Source organism: Sus scrofa, chromosome 3 (genome assembly GCF_000003025.6).
Source record: "Sus scrofa isolate TJ Tabasco breed Duroc chromosome 3, Sscrofa11.1, whole genome shotgun sequence".
Classification (NCBI taxonomy): domain Eukaryota; kingdom Metazoa; phylum Chordata; class Mammalia; order Artiodactyla; family Suidae; genus Sus; species Sus scrofa.
Window position 1 is genome coordinate 22360045 of NC_010445.4, and position 24119 is coordinate 22384163.

The 24119-nt window shown below is 48.4% G+C and overlaps 1 protein-coding gene across 2 annotated transcripts in view; it reads right to left on the bottom strand.

Annotated features, from left to right (window-relative positions):
• The window catches only part of PRKCB (protein kinase C beta), a 388402-nt gene extending 364818 nt beyond the window's left edge, over positions 1-23584 (bottom strand). For both annotated transcript variants that reach the window (XM_021086460.1, XM_021086459.1), the window contains exons 1-2: positions 22856-23584; positions 21781-21812 (exon numbers count right to left, since the gene is read on the bottom strand). In XM_021086460.1, coding sequence (XP_020942119.1) covers positions 21781-21812; positions 22856-23028 — 205 coding nt within the window. In that variant the 5' untranslated portion in view covers positions 23029-23584. The remainder of the gene's footprint in view (positions 1-21780; positions 21813-22855) is intronic.

The following is a 24119-nucleotide window of genomic DNA, read 5'->3' on the forward strand; positions in this document are numbered from 1 at the left end:
TTTTTGATGCACCTATTTTTCTTATTAAAGTATAGTTGAGGGAGTTCCCATCATGGCTCAGGAGTAATGAACCCAACTGGAATCCATGAGGATGCAGGTTCAATCCCTGGCCTCACTCAGTGGGTTCAGGATCCGACATTGCCGTGAGGGGTGGGGTAGGTCACAGATGCGGCTCAGATCCTGTGTTGCTGTGGCTGTGGCATAGGCCGGCAGCTGTAGCTCGAATACTACCCCTAGCCAGGGAACTTCCATATGCCTCATGCGCGATCCTAAAAAGCAAATAAAAAGAAGAGTATAGTGGATTTACAATGTTATGCCAATTTCTGCTGTACAGCAACGTGACCCAGTCATACCTATATATACATTCGTTTTCTCAGGTGATCTTCCATCATGTTGAACTTGACTTTTTTGGCCCATCTGGGGCGCCCTGGTCCCCCCAGGGCCCTTAGGTCCCCCATCAGAGAAGGCCAAAAGGGAAAACAGCACGTGACCAGCGGTCATTTGAGCCCCCACCCATCAAGGACACAGAGAATAGAAACATACGCTGAATCCCAGCCCTGCGGAAGGCCCAGCTAGAGGCTGCCCTCTGCAGAGCACCGCCACTTGGATACGGCCCACCTCCATGCCCGTACACTGTTCCCACATCTTCCGGCAGCTCTGTGCAGCCCTGAACACCTCCTCCTCTTTCCCTCTGTGCTGATTCTGCTCACAAAACACTTCTTTCTAAAACCCACGTTATCCCCCGGGATCACCAGCTCCTTCTCTCTGCAGAAGAGAAACAGATCTCTGGCAGCCCTTGACATAGTGCTGAGACACTTCGCCCAAGTGACAAGTCAGGCCAGGCGGTTCCACCAAAACCAGTAATTTCATTTAAAAAAAAAAAAAAAATATATATATATATATATATATTATCCCATACCTAGAATTCTATTTGGAAAACTAACTCTCATCCGTGATAGTTAGGCTCAAAGATGATCATTAGAATAACCTTGGGATATCGCGATGGGGCGCATATAAAACTTCTAATGATAAAAACCTCCAAACCATGCATTTACATCAACTCTAAAAATAAGCAAAACCTCAAAAGTCCATGGACCTCCAGAGTCAATTTCCTGAGCCTCCAGCTCCTTTGTCTATGCTTTTTTTTTTTTTTTTAATTGTCTTTTTAGGGCCACACCTGCAGCATATGGAGGTTCCCAGGCTAGACGTCTCATCGGAGCTGTGGCTGCTGGCCTACACCACAGCCGCAGCAACGCAGGATCTGAGCCTTGTCTGCAATCTACACTGCAGCTCCCAGCAATGCTGGAACCTTAACCCACTGAGTGGGGCCAGGGATTGAACCTGCATCCTCACGGTTCCTAGTCGGATTCGTTTCCGCTGCGCCACAAAGAGAACTCCCTTGGTCTCTATTTTTCACGATGACTTTCAAAATGCACAGACCAATAATCACAGGGAGAAGAAACACATTTTACATCCAACCCTGTTTCCACCTGCCTATGTGTGTAAACCTGAAATAAGGTTTTTTGTTTCTGTTTTTGTTTTTGTTTTTTGGTCTTTTTTGCCATTTCTTGGGCCGCTCCCGCGGCATATGGAGGTTCCCAGGCTAGGGGTCTAATCGGAGCCTTAGCCACCGGCCTACGCCAGAGCCACAGCAACGTGGGATCTGAGCCATGTCTGCAACCTACACCCCAGCTCACGGCAACGCCGGATCCTTAACCCACTGGAGCAAGGCTAGGGATCGAACCTGCAACCTCATGGTTCCTGGTCGGATTCGTTAATCACTGCTCCACGACGGGAACTCCAAACCTGAAATAAGTTTTAAGCAACAACACCTAGGCTTCCTGAGTGTTATGCCCTCTGACATTTTCAATTGTATTTTTTCATGAGGTTCATGACCCACTAAATCACTGTCATGACTCTTTAATGAGAGATGATCCACAGCTTAAAAAGCACCTTTAGGAGGTCCCATTGTGGCTCAGTGGGTTAAGAACCCGACCAGGATCTATGAGGATGCAGGTTCGATCCCTGACCTCGCTCAGAGGATGAAGGATCTGGAGTTATTGCAAGTTGTGTCGGAGGTCACAGATGCAGCTTGGATCCCATGTTGCCATGGCTGTGGTGTAGGTCACAGCCGCAGCTCCGATTTGACCCTTAGCCTGGGAACTTCCATATGCCGCAGGTGCAGCCCTAAATAAATAAATACGTAATTTTTTTTTAAAAAAAAAAGCATTTAAAGGAATTCAAGAAAACCCTTCCCAGAGCGGAGCTGCAATGACGTGTAAGAAGGAAGAACAAGACACTGAGGTCAGAGTCCAGGCTTAACATACAAACGAGTCACTTCTATCCAGATACTAATGTGTGGCCTAAGTGAACCTTTCCACAGAAAAGACACTCATGGACTTGGAGAACAGACTTGGGGTTGCCAAGGGGGAGGAGGGGGAGTGGGATGGACTGGGAATCTGGGGCTCACAGATGCAAACTATGGCCTTTGGAATGGATAAGCCATGAGATCCTGCTGGGCAGCCCTGGGAACTATGTTTAGTCACATATGATGGAGCCTGATAATGGGAGAAAAACGAATGTATACACATCTGTGTGACTGGGTCACCCCTGCTGTACAGTCAAAAATGGACAGAACACTGTAAACCAGCGATAATGGAAAAAAAAATTAAAATCACAATATTAGGGGAAAAAAAAAAAACAAACTGGAAAGGCCTGTGACTTAGGAGAGCACGGCAGAAGGAACCCACAGCCTGTGCTCGTGTCCTGGGAACGCAACCACCACCACGTGGCTGAGCTGGGACCAGCCTGCTGAAGATGAGACCACCTGCAGAAAGGCCCCAGGAGTCCCGGGTGTCTCAGCTGAGGCCCCCAACATGTGTGAGCCCAGAACAGCCAATCCTTGCCTTGGCCAGAAGGACCACCCGGCTGAGCCCTGGCTACAGTACCGACCCCACAGAAATTAAGTGCTAAATAAATACAATGGGGGTGATTTGAAGCCACTGAGGCTTGAGGTGGTTTATTACACAACGCAGAATTGCACCCAGGCAAGTGAGGGTTCAGTCTAACATCCGAAAGGAGACGCACCCCTAAAGGATGGTTCCATAGAGGAGATGGCAAATGGGCAAAAGACTTGTCCAAAAGAAGGGGCTGGGTGAGCCTATTCCTGACTCATATTAAAGCATTTACAACATCCAATGGCCATGAGAAGAGGCAAACATTCTGATGAGCTGGAAATCTGGAAATTCTGACAGGAAGCAGATTGTTCTACTATCTGAAAGCAAGAAGAGTGTGTCATTTTTTTTTTTTTTTTTCTTGTTTTTTTGGAAACCTGTGACCCTGGAGTTCCTGTCGTGAATCAGCGGAAACAAACCTGACTCGTATCCATGAGGACTCGGGTTTGATCCCTGGCCTCACTCAGTGGGTTAAGCATCCAGCGTTGCCGTGAGCTGTAGTGTAGGTCACAGATGAGGCTTTGGATCTGGCGTGGCTGTGGCTGTGGCTGTGGCATAGGCTGGCAGCTGCCGCTCTGATTCAGCCCCTAGCCTGGGAACCTCCATGTACCGAGCATGTGGCCCTAAAAAGAAAAAAAAAAAAAAATGTATGGCTGCACTTGTGACACCTGAAGTTCCCAGGCCAGGAATCAAACCAGAGACCCTGCAGAGACAATGCCGAGCCACAGGGAAGTCCAAGTGTGTCTTTATTTTACTTACAGCAACACAGACTGTGGTATGTTTGAGAAGATAAAGAGGCTAGCGTGTTGCCTCTCAGTTTTAAAGAAGTCGAGTTAGAGGTAAAATTGGACACACCAGCTCCAAGGAAGGAACAGGAAACAGTGGCTTTGGGGATCAGAGTAGGAGCTTCTATGTTCATCGACACTTACTTGTTTTCTTTCTTTATTTCATCCCGCCTTTTTTTTTTTTTTTTTTTTTTTTTTTTTTTTTTTTTTGTCGTTTTAGGACTACACCCATGGCATATGGAGGATCCCAGGCTAGGGGTCCAATCGGAGCTGTAGCCACCAGCCTACACCCCAGCCACAGCCACGCCGGATTTGAGCTGCGTCTGCAACCTACACCACAGCTCACAGCAACGCGGGATCCTTGACCCACTGAGCGAGGCCAGGGATCAAACCCTCGTCCTCATGGATGATAGTCAGGTTCATTAACCACTGAGCCACAATGGGAACTCCTCGTCCTTCCTTTCTTTCTTTTTCTTTTCTTTCCTTTTTTGGACATTTACCTGTTTTCTTTTGCTTCTGAGCTGGCCAAGGTGTCACAGTGCCCCATGCAGTGGGCATGGCCCTATCTATGCCCAAGTCCTGGCCAAGAGAACGTGAGCAGAAGGGCCATGCATCCTTTCCAGGCTAAAGAGGTTCCCTTCCAGGCTGAAGCGCTTGTGACATCTGAGTGTGCTTTCTCGTGTTCCCCCTCCCCATCCACCTGCCCCGTGGAGAGTTACCCGGATCCCTGGATGACTAGGATCGCCTGCCACGGTCTGTGCCGAGAGGGAAAGATAAATCCCTTTCTGTCAAGCCACAGAGACGTCAAGGCTTATCTGTTACAGCAGCTTTCGTAGATCCTGACTAATACCTTAGCAAATGAAGACTACTTTAAATGCAAGCCCTAAAAATAGTGTATGAGCTCAAGTTTCCCCGGTATTAACAGAGCTACATTCCTGGGTGGGAAAAACTGTCAGAAGGCCCTGGCTCCCTTGTTCTGCAGTTTGCAACCAATGGGCAACATTGAAACAGGAAGCAGATGTTTCCCCCCCCAAGAAGGCAAACAGCACCAGCCCTCAATGGGTGCCTCCAGAAGGAGCCTGTCTCCCGTACAGATTTCACGTCTGCGTGCAAAACGGAAGAAGTCCCAGCTAACATGTCTCAGATCCAGCCTCAGTGACTTAAAGCTCTGTGCTTTTCAAATGATTTTCTAAAAGTGTAACATACCTAACAGAAGAGTGGATACAAGACTACAGCTCAAGGAAGCTTTTTATATATTTGGGGGACATATGCATATATATATATATATATATATATATATATATAAAGACTATGGCTCATATATATATAAAGACTATGGCTCAAGCTGTATATACAAAAAAAAAAAAAAAAAAAAGACTATAGCTCAAGCTCAAGGAACATGTACAACCTGAATGCTAACCAGCATCCAGATCAAGAAACAACACTGCCGGCACCCCGTAGCCCCTCTTTGTCCCCACCAGTCCCACTGTGGGAAATCGCCATCCCAATTGCTATCACCTATGATTACTTTCACCTGTCCCTGAGGTTCAAGTGCAGGGACTCACACAATATACTCTTTCGTGTCTGGCATTGTTAGCTCATGGGTTTTTTTGTTGTTGATTTTTTTTTTTTTTTTTTTTAGGGCCACACTGCAGCATATGGAAGTTCCCAGGCTAGGGGTCGAATCAGAGCTGCAGCTGCCAGCCTGCACCACAGCCACAGCCATGCAGGATCTGAGCTGTGTCTGCGACCTATACCACAGCTCATGGTAAGGCCAGATCCTTAACCCACTGAGCAGGGCCAGGGAACGAACCCACGTCCTCATGGGTACCAGTTGGGTTTGTTACCACTGAGCCACAACAGGAACTCCATCTCACGGGTTGTTTTGTGGAGGTTGTCTGTGTTGCATAAGCTGGAGCTTATTCATTCTCATTGCTATGTAGAATATTCCATCATGTGACTACTGCTCTACGACCGATGGCCAACTCAGTAGTTTCTGGATTATATTATGTTAAAGGAAATTTTTTTTTTTTTTTTGCTTTTTAGGGCCGCATGCTTGGCATATGGAGGTTCCCAGGCTAGGGGTCCATAGCCACAGCCACAGCCACGTGGGATCCAACTGTGTCTGCAACTTACACCACAGTTCACAGCAACACCGGATCCTTAACCCATGGAGCAAGGCCAGAGATCGAACCTGCCACCTCATGGTTCCTAGTCAGATTCGTTTCCGCTGCACCATGATGAGAACTCCTAAAGGAAATTAGTTTCACTCCAGCCCACCAGGGTTCATGATAAACAAAGGCAGAAACTTCAATGAAGGAACTCTATTTATCTTCACAGAAAAACATGGACAAAGCCTAAGACTCTGACCAAACTCTGACCAAAGTTAAGACAAAAGCATTCATATACCTCTGAAAATCAGTTCCTAACAGGGTTTTTGGTTGTTTTTGTTTGTTTGTTTGTTTGTTTTTGCCACTACAGTGACAATGCTGAGTCCTTAACCTACTGCACCACAAGGGAACACCCCAATAGGCCTGAATGAGGGCAAGGTTTGGTGTTGTTGTTTTGTTTTGTTTTTTGATTTAAACAAATGATCAGAGCTTGTAAGCTAGGAAATGATACTCCTTATAAAAATCACACAAGTTACAGCAAAACTATACAGCAAGTTATAGCACCAAAACCCAAATCAAATGACTCCTCCAACAAGTTATTCTCCTCTATACTATTCATTTATTTGAAAGGTATTTATTTTTTTAATAATAATTTTTATTTTTTCCATTATAGCTGATAAAAAGGTATTTATGAGGAGTTCCCTGATGGCTCCGTAGATTAAGGATCTGCATTTTTGCTGCTGTGGCAAGAGTTCAATCCTTGCCCCAGGAATTTCCTCATGCCAACACATTAATTAATTAATTAAGGGTATTTATGACCACATACCATATACCAGGTATGGAGCTAGGTACTCCAGAAACAACAGGAAATGAGACAGAGGTGGTCCCTCCTCTCAGGAAACTTAGACTCCGGTGGGAAGACAAACACTAGACACTCAAATAAATACACAATTAGAAAATGTAGGCGTTCCCATTATGGTGCAGTGGAAACAAATCGACCGGGAACCATGAGGATGTGGGTTCGATCCCTGGCCTCGCTCACTGGGTTAAGGATCCAGTGTTGCCGTGAGCTGTGGTGTAGGTTGCATTCGTGGCTCGGATCCTGCGTTACTGCGGCTGTGGTGTAGGCTGGCGGCTACAGCTCTGATTTGACCCCTAGCCTGGGAACCTCCATATACCACAGGTGCAGCCCTAAAAAGACCAAAAAATAAATAAATAAAAATGACACGCCATCAACACATTTTCAAAATGAGGCAGCAGATGGGGCAGGCACAGATTTCAAGTCAGCTTTCTGAGGTTTCCTACAAATTAAGGCATCGAAAGCCAGGAAATGGTAGCAGGGAAAGCACTGAGCTCCCCCACGTTCCGATCACTCCTCTGCCCGGAGCAGAGCAGCCCTCCCTCAGACCCACTGTCCATTTCAACAAGTGCCCTTTACCTCGACGTGTAAGCACATTCATTCTTTTTTGCAGGTGGGTTTTTTGTTTGCTTGTTTGTTTGTTTTTGCTTTTTTAGGGCCGCACCCACAGCATATGGAACTTCCCAGGCAGGGGTCAAATCGGAGCTACAGCAGCCGGCCTACACCACACCATAGCCACATGGGATCTGAGCCGCATCTGCAACCCACACCACAGCTCATGGCAACACCGGATCCTTAACCCACTGGGTAAGGCCAGGAATCCAACCTGCAACCTTACAGTTCCTAGTCAGATTCATTTCCGCTGTGCCACGAAGGAAACACCTCTTCATTTTTTTTTTAATTTTAGGGAAATACAGTTGATTTATAACATTGCATTAGTTTCATGTGTATAGGAAAATGATTAAGTTATACGTATATATATTCTTTTTCTACAGCCTCTTCCATTATAGGCTATTGAGAAATCCTATAACCCTACAGAATATTGAGAAAATTTCCCTGTGCTCTACAGTAGGTCCTTGTTAGTTATCTATTTTTATTTATTTATTTACTTATTTATTTATTTTTGGCCATGCCCATGGCCCATGCAAGTTCCTGGGCTTGGAGTCGAATCCGAACTGCAGCTGGGGCCACAGCCACAGTAACACTGGCTCTGAAGCGCATCTGCAAGCTGTGCCACACACAGCTTGTGGCAACACCAGATACTTTTTTTGTTTTTTTGTCTTTCTGTCTTTTTCTAGGGCCGCATGAGCAGCATGCGGAGGTTCCCAGCTTAGGGGTCTAATCAGAGCTGTAGCCACCAGCCTATGCCACAGCCACAGCAATGCAGGATCCAAATCTCGTCTTCCACCTACACCAAAGCTCACGGCAATGCCAGATCCTTAACCCACTGAGCAAGGCCAGGGATCCTTAACTCACTGAGCAAGGTCATGGTTCCTAGTCAGATTCGTTAACCACTGAGTCATTTAGGGAACTCCCCAGATCCTTAACTCACTAAGTGAGGCTAGGGATCGAACCAGCATCCTCACAGACACTATGTCAGGTCTTAACCTGCTGAGCCACATCAGGAACTCCCTTAGTTAACTCTTCTATATATAGTAGTGTGTATATTTTACTCCCAATCTTCTCATTCCCCTCCCCATTCCCCTTTGGCAACCATAAGTTTGCTTTCTATGTCTCTGGGTCTATTTCAGTTTTGTAAGTAAGTTACTTTGTATCCTTTTTTAGATTCCACATATAAACAACATCATATAGTATTTGTCTTTCTGTCTGATTTACTTCACTTAGTATGATCCTCTCTAGGTCCATCTGTGTTGCTGCAAATGGCATTATTTCATTCCTTTTTGATGGCTGAATAGTATTCCATTGCATATGTATACCACATCTTCTTTATCCATTCCTCTGTGGATGGACTTTTCATTTGCTTCCTTGTCTTGGCTATTGTGAACAGTAAGCCCATTCATTCTTGCATCACGTCCTTGACTGAGAAGCCTTCATCTTGCCTCCCCAGCAAGATTATAAACTCAGTAAGGACAAGTCAGTGCCCAGCCGTAGAAACAATGGTAGTGGCTCTGTTTATCCAGTGCTCCCTTGATAAGGAGACTCTTGCCATGTGCCCTATAAGTCAGGTTCTAGGATTGCCTTTGCCATCCGAAAAAATCGAAAGCTCAAAGACTTAAAGCAACATGTTCAGGTCCCAGAGCCGGAAACCAGGATTTATACTGACACTTCTCTGTCTCCAGAGCACAAAACCTTCACCCTCAGCACAGCATGTGCTCAATAAACACGAGCCTGGTGAGTGATGGCAGGAGAGACAGAGACAAGGAGTAGGAGGATTCCTTTCTGAGAAAAAATCATTTCTGGGGCCCTCTACAATTAAGGATGCAGTGAAGAGTGATATCCCTATTGTTAGAACCATAAAAATAACCCAGTAACCACCTCCCAAAATAGAATAATCAACAATATGACTGACATGAATATCCAAATGTCTCCTTAGGATGTAAAAAATAGCAGCAGCCCCTAAATGTTCTGGTAACAACACTCCCCCAAGGCTTTATTGCACTTTTTCTCACCTGACCTCCAACCCCACCAGCCTGGAATTTCAGTATGGGAGTTACGGCAATCACAGTTCCAAAAATGCTCTTTTTCAAACATTTGGCCACTTCACTCACCCCCGCACATCCCGCGGCACAGCAATGACAACAGCCACTTCCTAGTCACTACACTGCCTTCACGAGGTCCAGACCCTCCCACACTGATGTTCCCCTCCTTCTAGATCCTTCTTCACACGCAGCTCCTTCCTGTTCCCTGCAGGAGCCCCGTTCCCTCCACCCCGTCACCACTTGTGTGCCGTCCTCCGCCGGAAATACCTTCCACGGCCCCCCACCCCTTGTCAATCTGGGAACTCCTACTCTTGCTATAAGACTGTTCCCAAATGTCAGCTCCCGCGTGGAATCCTCTCCACCCCTCCGGGGAGAAAGGACGTCATTCCAAGGTTTTGCACACCCATCTCATTTAGGTACCAGAAGTAATTGGCCAAGGGCTGTCCTCCCCTCAAAAGACCAGGAAGACTTTCCAGAGCAAAGCACAAGGCTCTTATTTCTCTCCAAAGCCCATATTGCAACCTGACATCATACAATATGTTTCTTCTAAGTGACTTATTCATTGCTATTCTTCTACTCAAATGTATATTCCCTGAAGGCAGGGATTCTGTCGTGTTCATTGGTTCAGGTCCAGGGCTTTAAACAGTACCTGATACATGGTAGGCACTCAATGCATACTTACTGAATGAATGGATAGACGCACAGATGGCTGATGGATGGATGGATGGATGGATGGATGGATGGATGGAAAATCAGCTGGGTAGAGAGAGGAATGGATTGAGGGTGAATGGGTAGAGGAATGGGTAGATAAAGGCAGGACCATATTTCACGAGCCCAGAGTCAAAAGGCCATGGAGAGACAAAGCCAAGACAGGAAATCAAGTGTGTTTGATTTTTTTTTAAGCCTATATTCTCAGTTCTTTTTTTTTTTTTTTTTTTTTTTTCCTTTTTCTTTTTGGCCCCAGCATGCAGCGGCTTGATGTGGGATCTCAATTCCCACACCAGGGATTGAACCTGGGCTGAAGAGGCAAAGGCACCTAATCCTAACAACTAGACCACCAGGGAACTCCCTCAAGCCCAATTTATGCTGCCCATCTAGAGACCTAAAGTCTGGTCACTGGGCAGTGGCAAGGTGAAAGAAGACTCTAGAATTCTCCCAGGAGCATAGTTATTGTTGAGCAAAGTTAATCCCATCTGCTTAACAAATGCCGAGACTCAATAAGAGGGGATCAGAACCCTCCAAGGATGAGTTTGGGATCCAGTGAAATTTTCTGCATGCGGGTTGAGGGGAAAAGAGACATCCAGGAGACACAAACAAGCAGGCAAAGGACAATGAAAAGGTAACAGCAGCAGCAGCAAAAATGACAGTAATATTAAAAGATGGACACTCCCGGAGTTCCCACTGTGGCACAACGGGATCCGAGACATCTCTGCAGCGCCAGAAGGCAGGTTCAATCCCTGGCCCGGCACAGTGGGTTAAAAGGATCTAGCACTGCCACCGCTGCAGCATAGGTCGCAGCTGTGGCTGGGATCTGATTCCTGGCCTACTCCATACACCACAAGACAGCCAAAAAAGAAAAGAAAAAAAAAAAGAAAAAAGAAAAAGACACTCCTGAGCAAAGACTACCATCACTTCCAGACCCTAACAGTCTTCCAGTCTGCAGCTGCTGTGCCTTTCAACCCTCTGACACACAGATCTTCCTTCTCCCTACTCACAAGGAGGAGAAGCCAGTAAGAATTAGGCCCACTGGAATTCCCGTCGTGGCGCAGTGGTTAACGAATCCGACTAGGAACCATGAGGTTGCGGGTTTGGTCCCTGCCCTTGCTCAGTGGGTTAACGATCCGGCATTGCCGTGAGCTGGGGTGTAGGTTGCAGATGCGGCTCGGATCCCGCGTTGTGGTGGCTGTGGTGGAGGCCGATGGCTACAGCTCCGATTCGACACCTAGCCTGGGAACCTCCATATGCCGCGGGAGTGGCCCAAGAAATAACAAAAAGACAAAAAGATAAAAAAAAAAAAAAAAGAATTAGGCCCACAGGCAGAACAGGATGAGGCTCAAAATGAGCTAAAAGTGGGCTACAGGTAGACGCTAACACATCCTTCTTTTGGGGGGGCCACTTCCGAAGCAGGTGGAAGATCCCAGCCCAGGGATCAAACCCTCACAACAGTAGCCAGAGCCACAGCAGGGACGATGCCAGATCCTTAACCCCCTGAGCCACCAAAGAATGCCCGTCTTAATGTTTTCCTAATTTCCCGTAGTCCCTTTCTCATAAAAAATAAAGAACATTTGCCAAGTGCCCAGCTTTGTATTAGATGACAGATTAGCACCAAACCGAGACTTTCTTCTTGAAGAAATCAGAAAGCTGGAAAGAGAACTGACAAAGGCTCTTCCTCCATACACCAGTCAATAAACACTGCTTTTTGTGGACCTACTTAAAAATTATCTTGCAAATAAGAGAAAATGCACTGCCTACGCTAATGGAATGAACAGTTGTAGAAAATCAGACATGGACTCAGGGTGAGGCAGGTTTTCAGGAGGCAATGCAAGTAATTCTGTGCCCCTCAAAACTGGCTTTCAGCACACAAATGCCTTTCACTGATAGATTTTGCTGTTTTTTTTTAATTGAAATATAGCTGATTTACGTTATGTTAGTTTCTGGTGTACAGCCAAGTGATTCAGTTACACATTTCAATAGCTTGTATAATGGAAAAGAATCCGAAAAGGCATATATATATATATATATATATATATTTTTTTTTTTTTTTTTTTTTTTGCTTTTTAGGGCCATGCCCACAGTATACAGCCATTCCAAGGCTAAGGGTTGCATTGGAGCTGCAGCTGCAGGCCTACACCACAGCCACAGCCACATCAGATCCTAGTCGCATCTGCAACCTATACCACAACTCACGGCAAGGCCAGATCCTTAACCCACCGAGCGGGGCCAGGGATCGAACCCGTGTCCTCATGGATCCTAGTCAGGTTCATTACCACTGGGCCACAACATATGTATATGTATAAAAGCTTTTTATTGATTCTCAATCTATTGGCTCAGACTTGCCCCTCTACCTCCGACCTGGTCCAAATTTTCAGCTTTAGAACAGCCACCTCGAACCGCAGCCCCTGAACAAAAAGGAAGTCAGCTCCTGACCTGAGTTATTAGCGAAGAGGAGGTGACGTTCTCTGTCAAATTGAGAATTAAAGTGACCCTTTAATGCTACTGAATATTCCTCTTTCTTGCCACTGTGGCACCAATAAAAGGGCAGGGCTTCTCCACAGAACGTCACAGAGATAAGACCTCCCACGTATCTTTATCCAAGACAGCAGCAGCATCACAATCTGGATCTTTTAGCTCCAGCTCCTGGACAACTCAGACTTGGACCAATTATCTCAAAGAATGAGAAGGTGTGTGGTTTTTGTTTTTCATTCCCAGGCCAGAGGTGGCCCTGACTCCACCCCACCCTTACCCCGATTAGCGTGCCCTATGCTCCAAGTCTCTGTCCACGTCCATCAAAGTCCTTAAGAGGGGAGTTCCCGTCATGGCTCAGGGGTGAAGGAATTAGGAACCATGAGGTTGCGGTTTGATCCCTGGCCTCGCTCCGTGGGTGAAGGATCCAGCGTCGCCGTGAGCTATGGTGTAGGTCGCAGACGCAGCTCGGATCTGGCATGGCTGTGGCTGTGGTGTAGGCTGGCGGCTACAGCTCTGATTCGACCCCTAGCCTGGGAACCTCCATGGGCCATGGGTGCGGCCCTAGAAAACACACACACAAAAAAAGCCCTTGAGGGAAATTAAATATTGGTGCAATGATTTGTAGAATGTCTTATCTCCCCCTTACACTGTAAGCACCACAACAATAAGGAACTTTTCAATCTCAATCACCCTTGTATTCCAGCCATCTAACATAATTTCTGACCCAGAAAACTTAACGAGTGAATACTTTTCAGGAAGATAATTGGACGGACGGACAAATGGAGGTAAGCGGTAAATATACAAACTTCCTACCAGATTTTCAAGCAGCCATCGCTCCTCCCTCCAAATGCCACATGGAAACACTCTGGATTTTGTGGACTCGAAAAAGGCCAACAGTCTTATCTAGAGAAGAGCACACCTTTTCCAGGGAACGATCGGATGAGTGAAGTCAAAGGAGCCATGAGATTAGATCGAATGAAAAAAGTGGTAAGAGACCAGGTTTTGTTTTGCTTTGGTTTTTTGCTTTTTAGGGCCATACCTGCAGCATATGGAAGTTTCCAGGCTAGGGGTCAAATTGGGGCTGCAGCTGCCAGCCTAGGCCACAGCCACAGCAACGCAGGATCTGAGCTGCAATCTACACCACAGCTCACGGCAATGTCGGATCCTTAACCCACTGAGAGAGGCCAGAGATCGAACCCACATCCTCATGGATACTAGTTGGGGTCGTAACCCCCTGAGCCATAACGGGACCTCCGGAGACAGAGTTTTTTTAAAAGCATAAGCCAGAGATGGTGAATTTTTCAGCGACCCCCCTCCCCACCCAAGAATTAATGGGACAGCCAAGACAAAAGACCAGAGCATGGATTTAAAATTGTCCGTAATAATTTAGCTACTTGGAGCTGAAAAGCGTCAAAAGAAGATACCTATTCTCAAAATGGTGACATATTAATCTATTTACACGTGTATATGGGGTGTGTGTGTCTGTGTGTGCATGTGTGGAGAGACAGAGATAGCAACAAAAAACAAGCAGAAAATGACAAACAGACCCCAAGAGCAAGAATGGGACTAAATAATTTTCAAGCCGTTGGTTTATCTTTTGGTCAATTAACTTCTATCTTTTTCTTTCTTTCTTTCTTTTTTTTTTTTTTTGTTTTGTTTATCTTGTTTTTGTCTTTTGTCTTTTTAGGGCCACACCTACGGCATATGGAGGTTCCCAGGCTAGGGTTCCAATCAGAGCTGTAGCCACCAGCCTATACCACAGCCACAGCAATGTGGGATCTGAGCTGAGTCTGCGACCTGCATGACAGCTCACGGCAACACCGGATCCTGAACCCACTGAGTGAGGACAGGGATCGAACCCGCAACCTCACGGTTCCTAGTCGGATTCATTTCCACTACGCCACAACGGGAACTCCACTCTATCTTTTTCTTTATTGACCCAAATCTACCATGAACGTGCTATATCTGGTTCCAGGCAGTAGCTGGAGTATCACGAGGACTTGGAAAGAATACCTTTTTTAATGAGTTTCTAATAACCTGTATATCATATCAACTAGATTTTCAAAGGTCATATTTTCCATATTTACTTAGCAAGGCATTCTGTTGCCCAGTGACAAAGCCTCACGCCTTCCCTGAGTGCTCCCCAGCTCAAAATGTATTGGCTGTTGCCTTTTCAATAAATCAACCCCTCTTTTTAAAAGTCAGCGTTAACCTACCCTAAAAATGTTTATTCCATTTGGGACTTCAAGCCCCCAAATCCCACTTCAGGTAGAAAAAAATTAAAAAGTCAAACCAACAAATTCAAAAAGCCTCTACTGGAGTTCCTGTTGTGACTCAGCATTAATGAACCCAGCTAGGATCCATGAGGATGAGGGTTCGATCCTTGGCCTTGCTTAGTGGGTTAAGGATCCAACATGGCCATCAGCTATGGTGTAGGTTGAAGATGTGGCATGGATCCCACGTTGCTGTAGCTGTGGTGCAGGCCAGCAGCTGCAGCTCCAATTTGAACCCTAGCCTGGGAACTTCCATATGCCATGGGTGTGGCCCTAAAAAGACCAAAAAAACAAAAACAAAAACAAAAGCCTCTGCTTTTTATCCTTATGCAACCCCTAGGACACATTCAGAAGAAACCAAGAAAGGAGTTCCCTCGTGGCTCAATGGGTTAAGGACCTAGCATTGTGGCCCAGAAACTTCGGTATGCCTCAAGCATGGCCAAAAAAAAGAAGCCAAGAGGCAAGTGGACTCTCACTCATAAGCCTGTGGGATCTGCTCCTGGGAAGGGAGAAACATGGAATAATAGAGGCTTCAGTAACCTGCAGCCTGACGGGGTGACCCCCCCCGCCCCCCAAAACACACACACATACAAAAGGCCCTATTTAGGACTGTACTGAGCAAGTTCAACCTTAAGTTCTGGTATCTTAAGTTCCTAGGGGAAAATATGCCAAAAATAAAATTGTTTGATTCATCTTTTTTTTTTTTTTTTAAGTACATATTCTGGGGAGTTCCTTGGTGGTCTAGTGATAAGATTTAGTACTTTCACCACTGTGGTCCAGGTTCAATCCTTAGTCTGGGAACTGAGATCCCACATCAAGCTACTGCATGCTGCAGCCGAAAAGATAAATAAATAAAATAAACTCATAGTCTTTAAAGCTTACTTGGCTGAAAACAGCAATGCTTGGGTTTATGCAATACATGGGGGATTTTTAAAAATAATGCCCATTCGAAGGCTTAAAAACATGTTTTCTTATCTGTACAGTAAAGGGAAGAGCTGGTTTGCCCATTAAAATCATCAATGCTACATCTTCACCGTCAGAAAATTAGTGCACTGGGGTTTTTCTAGAGAGTCCATGGCAAGTTTAGATTTTTCTCAAGAGAAAAAGGATGATAAAAGACCATCAAAACAAGCTGGCTGTCTGGGGCCAGACTCACTGGTGTCACCCAAAGTCTATGGAGAAACACACCTGCGAAGAAAACTCATCTAGGAGTTCCCGTCGTGGCGCAGTGGTTAACGAATCCGACTAGGAACCATGAGGTTAAGGGTTCGGTCCCTGTCCTTGCTCAGTGGGTTAACAATCCAGCATTGCCATGAGCTGTGGTGTAGGTTGCAGACGTGGCTCAGATCCCGCGTTGCTGTGGCTCTAGTGTAGGCCGGTGGCTACAGCTCCGATTCGACCCCTAGCCTGGGAACCTCCATATGCCGCGGGAGTGGCCCAAAGAAATAGCAAAAAGACAAAAAAAAAAAAAAGAAAACTCATCTAAATACATGAAAGAGGCACAGCCATTTAATGAGTTCCCGAATTAACTCTGTCCCCCTCTGACAGTTTCCTACAGCTAATCAAGTAATGATGTTTATTTCACTTAAGCGTTACCAATACTTAGTGGATATTTATCTTGTACCACCTCCTTACCCATCACCGTAATCTTATGACCTAAGTACTATCAGCCCATTTGACAGACTGAGGAGAGTGAGGCCACTACAGAGAGATGACTTGCCCAAGTTCACACAGCAAGTAGGTAAGAGTGGAGATTCAAACACAGTTCCGACTCCAATCCCAAGCTAAGAATTCTGAATCTCTATATTTTATTGCGTCCCTATTTCTTTTTTTTTGTCTTTTTGACTTTTCTAGGGCTGCTCCCGAAGCATATGGAGGTTCCCAGGCTAGGGGTCAAATTGGAGCTGTAGCCACCGGCCTATGCCAGAGCCACAGCAACGAGGAATCCGAGCCACATCTGCAACCCACACTACAGCTCATGGCAACGTCAGATCGTTAACCCACTGAGCAAGGGCAGGGACCGAACCCGCAACCTCATGGTTCCTAGTCGGATTCGTTAACCACTGCGCCATGACGGGAACTCCAATTGCCTCCCTATTTCTGCCTTTTATAAAAATTTTCTTTTAATTTTCTCTCTGCCACGTGGTTTCTTGGGGTAAGAGTCTAATTCTACTCAAAGCCTTGTCTTAATGACAAGTAAGACACAAATGCAGGGCCGCAGCTCCCCTAGACAATGTCACAGAGAGAAGCCTGCCTTGATTATTAAGGGGTCCTATTTACAAATTTGTTTCTTTATTAACTTTTCTTTTCAGGGCCGCACCTGCAGCATATGGAAGTTCCTGGGCTAGGGGTCAAATCGGAGCTGCACCTGCTGGCCTTCGCCACAGCCACAGCAGCACCAGATCCGAGTCCCATCTGCAACCTACACCACAGCTCGCGGCAAAGCTGGATCCTTAAGCCACTGAGCGAGGCCAGGGATCAAATTCACGTCCTCACGGACCCTATGTCAGGTTCTTAACCCGCTGAGTCACAATGGGAACTCCAAGGGTCCCATTTCCAATCCAGAACTTAGACAATATCATAACAGAGATGCTCAGTTCCACCTGCTTGTCCCCAGACATTCGAAACTACCTCACAGAGAAGCGTTTTATAGAAAAGAATGGAAATAAAAAGGGAGAAATGATGTGACAGTCCATTTAGACTTCTGTACCAAAGCAAGAAAATCTAGTCTTAAGCTCCCCTGAGCACAGAGAAATCCCTATTTCCCACGGTTTAAGGACTTGCCCTCTTTCATCTCTCTACCCATCCCAGCATCCCCAGTTTCCATGGCAGCACAATGGAGCTGTGCTCCATTTTTATTGTAAAAATATTCTGATAAATGGGTTCAATCCCTGGCCTCGCTCCGTGGGTTAAGGATCCGGAGTTGCTGTGAGCTGCAGTGTCGATTGCAGACACGGCTTGGATCTGATGTTGCTGCAGCTGTGGTGCAGGCCGGCAGCTATAGCTCTGATCCGACCCTTAGCCTGGGAATCGCCAATATACCGTGGGAGCAGCCCTAAAAAGCCAAGAAGGAAGAAAAAAAAAAAAAGGAGTTCCCGTCGTGGTGCAGTGGTTAACGAATCCGACTAGGAACCATGAGGTGGCAGGTTCGGTCCCTGGCTTTGCTCACTGGATTAACGATCCGGCGTTGCTGTGAGCTGTGGTGTAGGTTGCAGATGCGGCTCGGATCCCGCGTGGCTGTGGTTCTGGCGTAGGCCGGCGGCTACAGCTCCAATTTGACCCCGGGCCTGAGAACCTCCATATGACTCGGGAGCAGCCCTAGAAATGGCAAAAAGATAAAAATAAAAATAAAAAAAATTAAAAAAAAAAAAAGTCCTTTGGGTCAGTGTTGGGGAGGAAAGGGGTTTCTGAGGCCACAGCTCTTAGGCCAGCGTGATTCCAGAGCAGCAGGGGAGACACAGGGCTGTTCTCCCTCCGTGGCTCCCTCAGTGGTTTCCTTGCCTCCTGATCATCCTCCCCACCTCCTACCTAAGACTGGCAGAGACTGGATCCTCAATCCCTCTTCCACTTTTGAAATGGAAAAGCCCGACCCTAGCTTTGAGGCTGCCTGAAATTAACACTGCATTACCCACATACTCCTCTGTGATCACGTTCCAGCTAACAGCACAGACGTAGAAGTATCAGAGGCATCTTCCAGGACACTGAGCATGTGTCTTCGCTTTTCTTTACCTTTCCTCCTCCTGCTGGCTGAAACAAGGATGTGATGACTGGATAAGCCAGCATTCTTCCTGGACTATGAGATACTTCTCACTCCTGGGACCGTGGAACAGAAAACTGAAGGGCATGTAGGACCCTGCGCTGTAGATGTCTAACTTTTTTTTCCTTTCCTTTTCTTTCTTTCTTTTTTTTTTTTTTTTTTTTTTTTGGTCTTTTTGTCCTTTTAGGGCCACACCACAGCATGTGGGAGTTCCCAGGTTAGGGGTCGAACCAGAGCTACACCTGCCAGCCACAGCCTCAGCAACATGGGATCCAAGCCGAGTCCAGGACCTACACCACAGCTCACGGCAACACAGGATCCTTAACCCATGGAGCCAGGTCAGGGATGGAACCTGCATCTTCGTGGATCCGCTGAAGCACAAAGGAAACTCCTGGATGTCTGACTTTGAGGAGAGACTAAAACCCTATGGATTTACTATAAAATGGTGAGCCCACTTTTATGGCCACACTGCAGCACGCAGATGTTCCAGAGCCAGGGATCGAACTCTTGCCATGGCAATGACCGAGCCACAGCAGTGACAACGCTGGATCCTGAACCCACTGAGCCACTCCAGATCCCGTTTTAATTAGATTCACTTTAAGAGGAACTATATGGTGCCAAAAATGCTCAGATAAGGAACTGCTCCATGGTTCCAAAATCAGTCCGAGGTAACTCTGAGCACACCTGAGGATAACTTTCTCCCGTTCTGGATGTCCCTAAGCACAAGATCCTAAGCATCTCAATTTCAAGGGCTATCAATTTGCCCCTCCTCTCATGCTCCCTCCCACTCCAGCCCAAATGGAATACCCTACAAATGCTGTAACATAGGGTGACCCAATGCTCACAACTGGATCTTGACTCTCATCTGGCATGTGGTTCTATTGCAAAGCAACCCTGCAGAGCCAGTCTTCACACTACCGGGGTAATCTGGAGATCATCAAAGGAGCTGATATTTTCTGAGAGTTTACTCTGAGTTGAGCTCTGGTCCAAGCATCTTTTTTTTTTTTCAGCCATGCCCATGGCATGTGGAAGTTCCTAGGGCCAGGGATCGAACCCATGACCTAGCAGCAACCCAGGCTGCTGCCGTGACAACACCAGATCCTTAAGTCTCTGCACTGCAAAGGAACTCCCAAGCATCTTAGATATTACAACACCTTGGAGCAGCTCAGCAATTTTTTAAGGTAGATAGTATTACTGGACCCATTTTACAGATCAGGAGCCTGAGGTACAGACAGGCTACGGAACATGGCTAGGAATTCTCAAGCCAAGATTCAAATCCACAGTGAGAGCCTGATAAACCTGTGCACTTGCCAAGACCATACACTGCCTCTCACAGGGAGGAGCAAAAGAAAGATGCTAACAAAAAAATTAAGCACAGCTACTTCTAAAGCTGCCATATTTCATTAGGCACTTTAATTTTGCGATAACCAAAAAATTAAGCTCATCTACTTCTAAAGCTGCCATATTTCATTAGAAACTTTCATTCTGCTTTACTCACTGCACCAGAAAATGCCTACCATTTTCCCGGCTTTGAAAAAAAAAAAAAGCATCTCCTAATTCAGATGTGTCATTACCTGCACATCCCAAAGCAACTCTCCCAAATGTTAATAACTGCAGGGCGGGTGGGATAGGAAAACAGCAGTGAAAATGTGCCAACGTCACCCCCAACCTCAGCGAGAGACAAAAGACAGAAACAGATTCCTGGAAATGAGAGGTCACCTCAAAAATCTAGCCATTCCCACACTACTGGTATTCTGCTCAAGGGATCAAAGTTCTAGAAAACAATCCAACAGTTTGCACCCAAGGCCTACACCGTTGCCATTTAAAGGGATGTGGGGAGGTCCCCTTGTGGCTCAGCAGTAATGATCCAGACTCGTATCCATGAGGACACGGGTTCCATCCCCGGCCCGGCTCAGTGGGTTAAGGATCCGGTGTTGCTCAGATCCCAAGTTGCTGTGGCTGTGGTGTAGGCCAGCAGCCACTCGGACCCCTAGCCCAGGAACTTCCCTCTACTGTGGGTGTGGCTCTAAAAAAAAAAAAAGCAAAAATAAATAAATAAATAAGGGGATGTGGGAAGTTCTCTGAACACAGTGTGTAAAATTGGGTCTCCAAACATTGGTTAAAAAAAAAAAAAGGGGGGGGGGGGGGGAGCCACCAGGCTCCCCAGCCCAGCAGGCTCTGCCCAGATCTCAGGTCAGAGAACACAGGAGTCTCAGAAGAAAGCAGTGCCATGCGGTGAGCATTCTGTCCAACTGACAATGCCACCCACACTCGCCGGGGGTCACTTTACTTTTCTCTGGAGGTGGGAGGTGCTACAAGACTGTCAGTCAGGGCGAAGTCACATCTCAGACTCTGGAACATTCAAAGGCTTTCTTCCCCCATCTAAACCCAGCTCACCAGGGCAATCTATTAGCCCCTAGGACTCGGATCTGAGAAGCACCCCCCCCCAATTCTGGAGCCACCTCTCAGAGAGGGAAGAGGCCTTGGAGACAACTATGGTTGTCTTTCTAGGGGATGCGCCATCTGCAGAGACGGCAGTCACCCGTGGGGACCTCTGTGCAGCAGGGGAAGAGGCAGAATCTCACTCTGAGGAAGGGCACGTGAGCAGGAATTAAGGATGGGGCGTATCCCAGACAAGATAGGCTCCAGGGAACTGATGTTGACCCTGCTGGTGCTGGGAGAGGAGAACCGATGGAGGTACTTCCTTGGCCAATAGGGCCTCCCAGCTCCACCCGCCCTTCCTGGATGGAGCATCTCTGCCACACATACAAGCACATTCTCCCTTTTTTTTTTTTTTTTTTTTTTTTTTTTCTTTTTACAGCCGCACCTGCAACCTATGTAAGTTCCCAGGCTAGGGATCGAATTGGAGCTACAGCTACCAGCCGACACCACAGCTACAGCAACACCGTATCCGAGCGGCTTCTGCCACCTACACCTCAGCTTTCCGCAACGCGGGATCCTGAATCCACTGAGCAAGACCAGGGATAGAACCTGCATCCTCATGGGCCCTATGTCGGGTTACCAACTGAGCCACACAGCGAACTCCACACCGCCTTTTAAAGACCCTACCGTGGTGATGAATTCCTAGTTTGGGAGGTCACTCTGATAGACGTGACTGCCTAACTCAATCACTTCTAGAAAGTCTTTTTCACAATCTCTTCCCACAAACGGCATCCTCGGAGCCCCACAGCCTACCTTGGCACTGGAATCCTTGCTTCCCGAAGCCCCTGCAAAGGCAGAAGGAGGCATGTCAGGCAGCCCAAGGGGCTCAGCCACCAGCTGGTTCCCCCAGAGTCACCCCACTTCCCCCTGCCCCTCTACCCCAGGTGCAACCTCCCAGCCACAGGCGGGTGCCCAAGAGTCTTCCGCCTTTGGGGGTGGGGGAGTGCGCAGGGGGGTACTCGGCGGTAACCCCCGCCTCCCCTCACTAGGTAGAAGAGAGGAGGCTGCGACCACCAGGTGGCGGGGTGGGGGGGAGCGTTTCCGTCGCGGTGGGGGCGGAGGGCAGGCGAGAGATCTGCCCACAGAGATGCCCGCGTACCCTCGGGGAGAGAGAAGAGAAAAAGACGCATCCGGAGGGAGGATGGGAGAGCCCCCACGGCGATGGTGTTCCCTGGGGGACTGGGAGGGAGCGAGGACTCCCCCTGCCTAGAGGGACAAGGGCGGGGAGAGTCCCTGCAGTGATGTTTAGGAGGAAAACTGAAGAGTGGAAAGGGGAACCCAGGCCCTCAGGGAGGAGCAAGAAGAGATAACACAGGGCGCTGCCCCCAGAGACACAGATGAGGAGAAAAGGATGCCCCATGCCCGCAGGGAGATAGAGGAAACCCAGGGCGCTGCCCCCGGAAAGGAGGGAAGGGGGTGAGGATGCCTCGAGCCCGGAAGGAGGCAGAGAGATAGGGAACCCCGCGCGAGAGGGCACTCGAAGAGCTGCGCTCCCGGGGAGGGACAGCACCCCGCGCTCAGAGCCGGGTGCAGAAAGGGCGCCAGAGCCGCGGCCCCTCGGCGCTCGGAGGCAGCTGGGAGGAAGAGAGAGCAGGAGGCAACCCCGCGGCTGGCCGTCTGGGGCTCCGGGGAGCGGGAAGCCGTAGGACTGTCCGCTGGGGAGTCCGGGCAGAAGGGTCCGGAGCGGGGAGCCCGGGGACCCGCGGCGGCGGAAGAGCTTCTCCTCCTCCAAGGCGCGGGGTGCGCGGAGGGCACGGAGAGCGGGTCCCCGCGCGCGGTGCTGCCCTCGGGGGCCCCGGGAAGGTGCCCTGCGCCCGCGCGCTCTCACCAGATGAAGTCGGTGCAGTGGCTGCAGAAGGTGGGCTGCTTGAAGAAGCGGGCGGTGAATTTGTGGTTCTTCACCTCGTGCACGTTCTTCTGCCGGAGGGCGCCTTTGCGGGCGAAGCGCACGGTGCTCTCCTCGCCCTCACTCGGCGGCGGCCCCGCAGCCGGGTCAGCCATCTTGCGCGCGGGGAGCGGGAGCCCGAGAGGTCCTGGCCCGGGGCCGCGGAACCGCGGGCTGCGGGCCCGGGAGGCGCGGAAAGAGGCGGCCGCTTTGGCGCCCGGGACCGCGGACGCTTCCCCTGCGCCGGCTCTGGCGGCCGCGGCGCGCTGAGCTGGGGCTGTCACTCGCCCAGCTGCCGCCGCTCGTCCAGCTGCGCTTGGCACCGCTGGCCCCAGCTGCGGGGGAGGGAGGCGGAGCCCCGGGACGACCCCGCCTCCCTCATTTGCATCGCACCCAGGCCCCGCCCAGCTCCGCCAGCTGCTTTACATATTGGCACCCCGAGGCTGCCGGCCTCCCTGCGAAGATTTCTCAGCCGCAGCGCTGCGGCGCGGGACCGCAGCCCGGGATCTCCAGACCAGAGCCTCCTCACCCCCTATCCGGTCCTCGGCCTGGGTTGCAAGAAGGAAATGAGCGCCCCGGGGCAACCGAGAGCGGAAGGACTGACGGGGGTTGGGGACTGGAGGCTGGGGAGAGAAAAGGGCGAGGGCGACGGATTCCACCCCGGCTTTTGCAGAAACTGGTACCCATCCACCCCCTATCCATGCCATTGGTCATTCTGCACGCGTCTCTTGGAGGGAAGGGCTCCCGCTGTCACTCATTCGGAAAGGCCTGTGGCTGCACACACTTCCACACATACGCACACACGTACTGCAGAGGGAGGGGAGGAGCAATCTTTATGTTAAATGTACGTCTAACTCCACCCCAAAGATAATTCGTGGCTTTGCTTGCCTGACTATTTAGAAGAGAACTCCTACCTTCTGTCCAACCTCCCCACAAAGAGACTCAGTTTCCTCAACTGTAAAATGGGATAATTAGAAGGGGTGGGGAGAAATTTAAGAAGTCAGTAATTTCTCAACTTTCATACACTCCTAACCCATCTTCACAAATGCTCAGCATATTTGTGCACCATGTGAAAAAAAAATTATCTAGTTTCTAAGTTTGAATAGCAAGAGGCATCAGTGTGAAAATCTCGCCAGACCTCTGCATCTTGCCCAAGGTCTCTCCATCTGAGGCCTTTAATTTGTTAAGGGAGATTTTTAAATGTGAG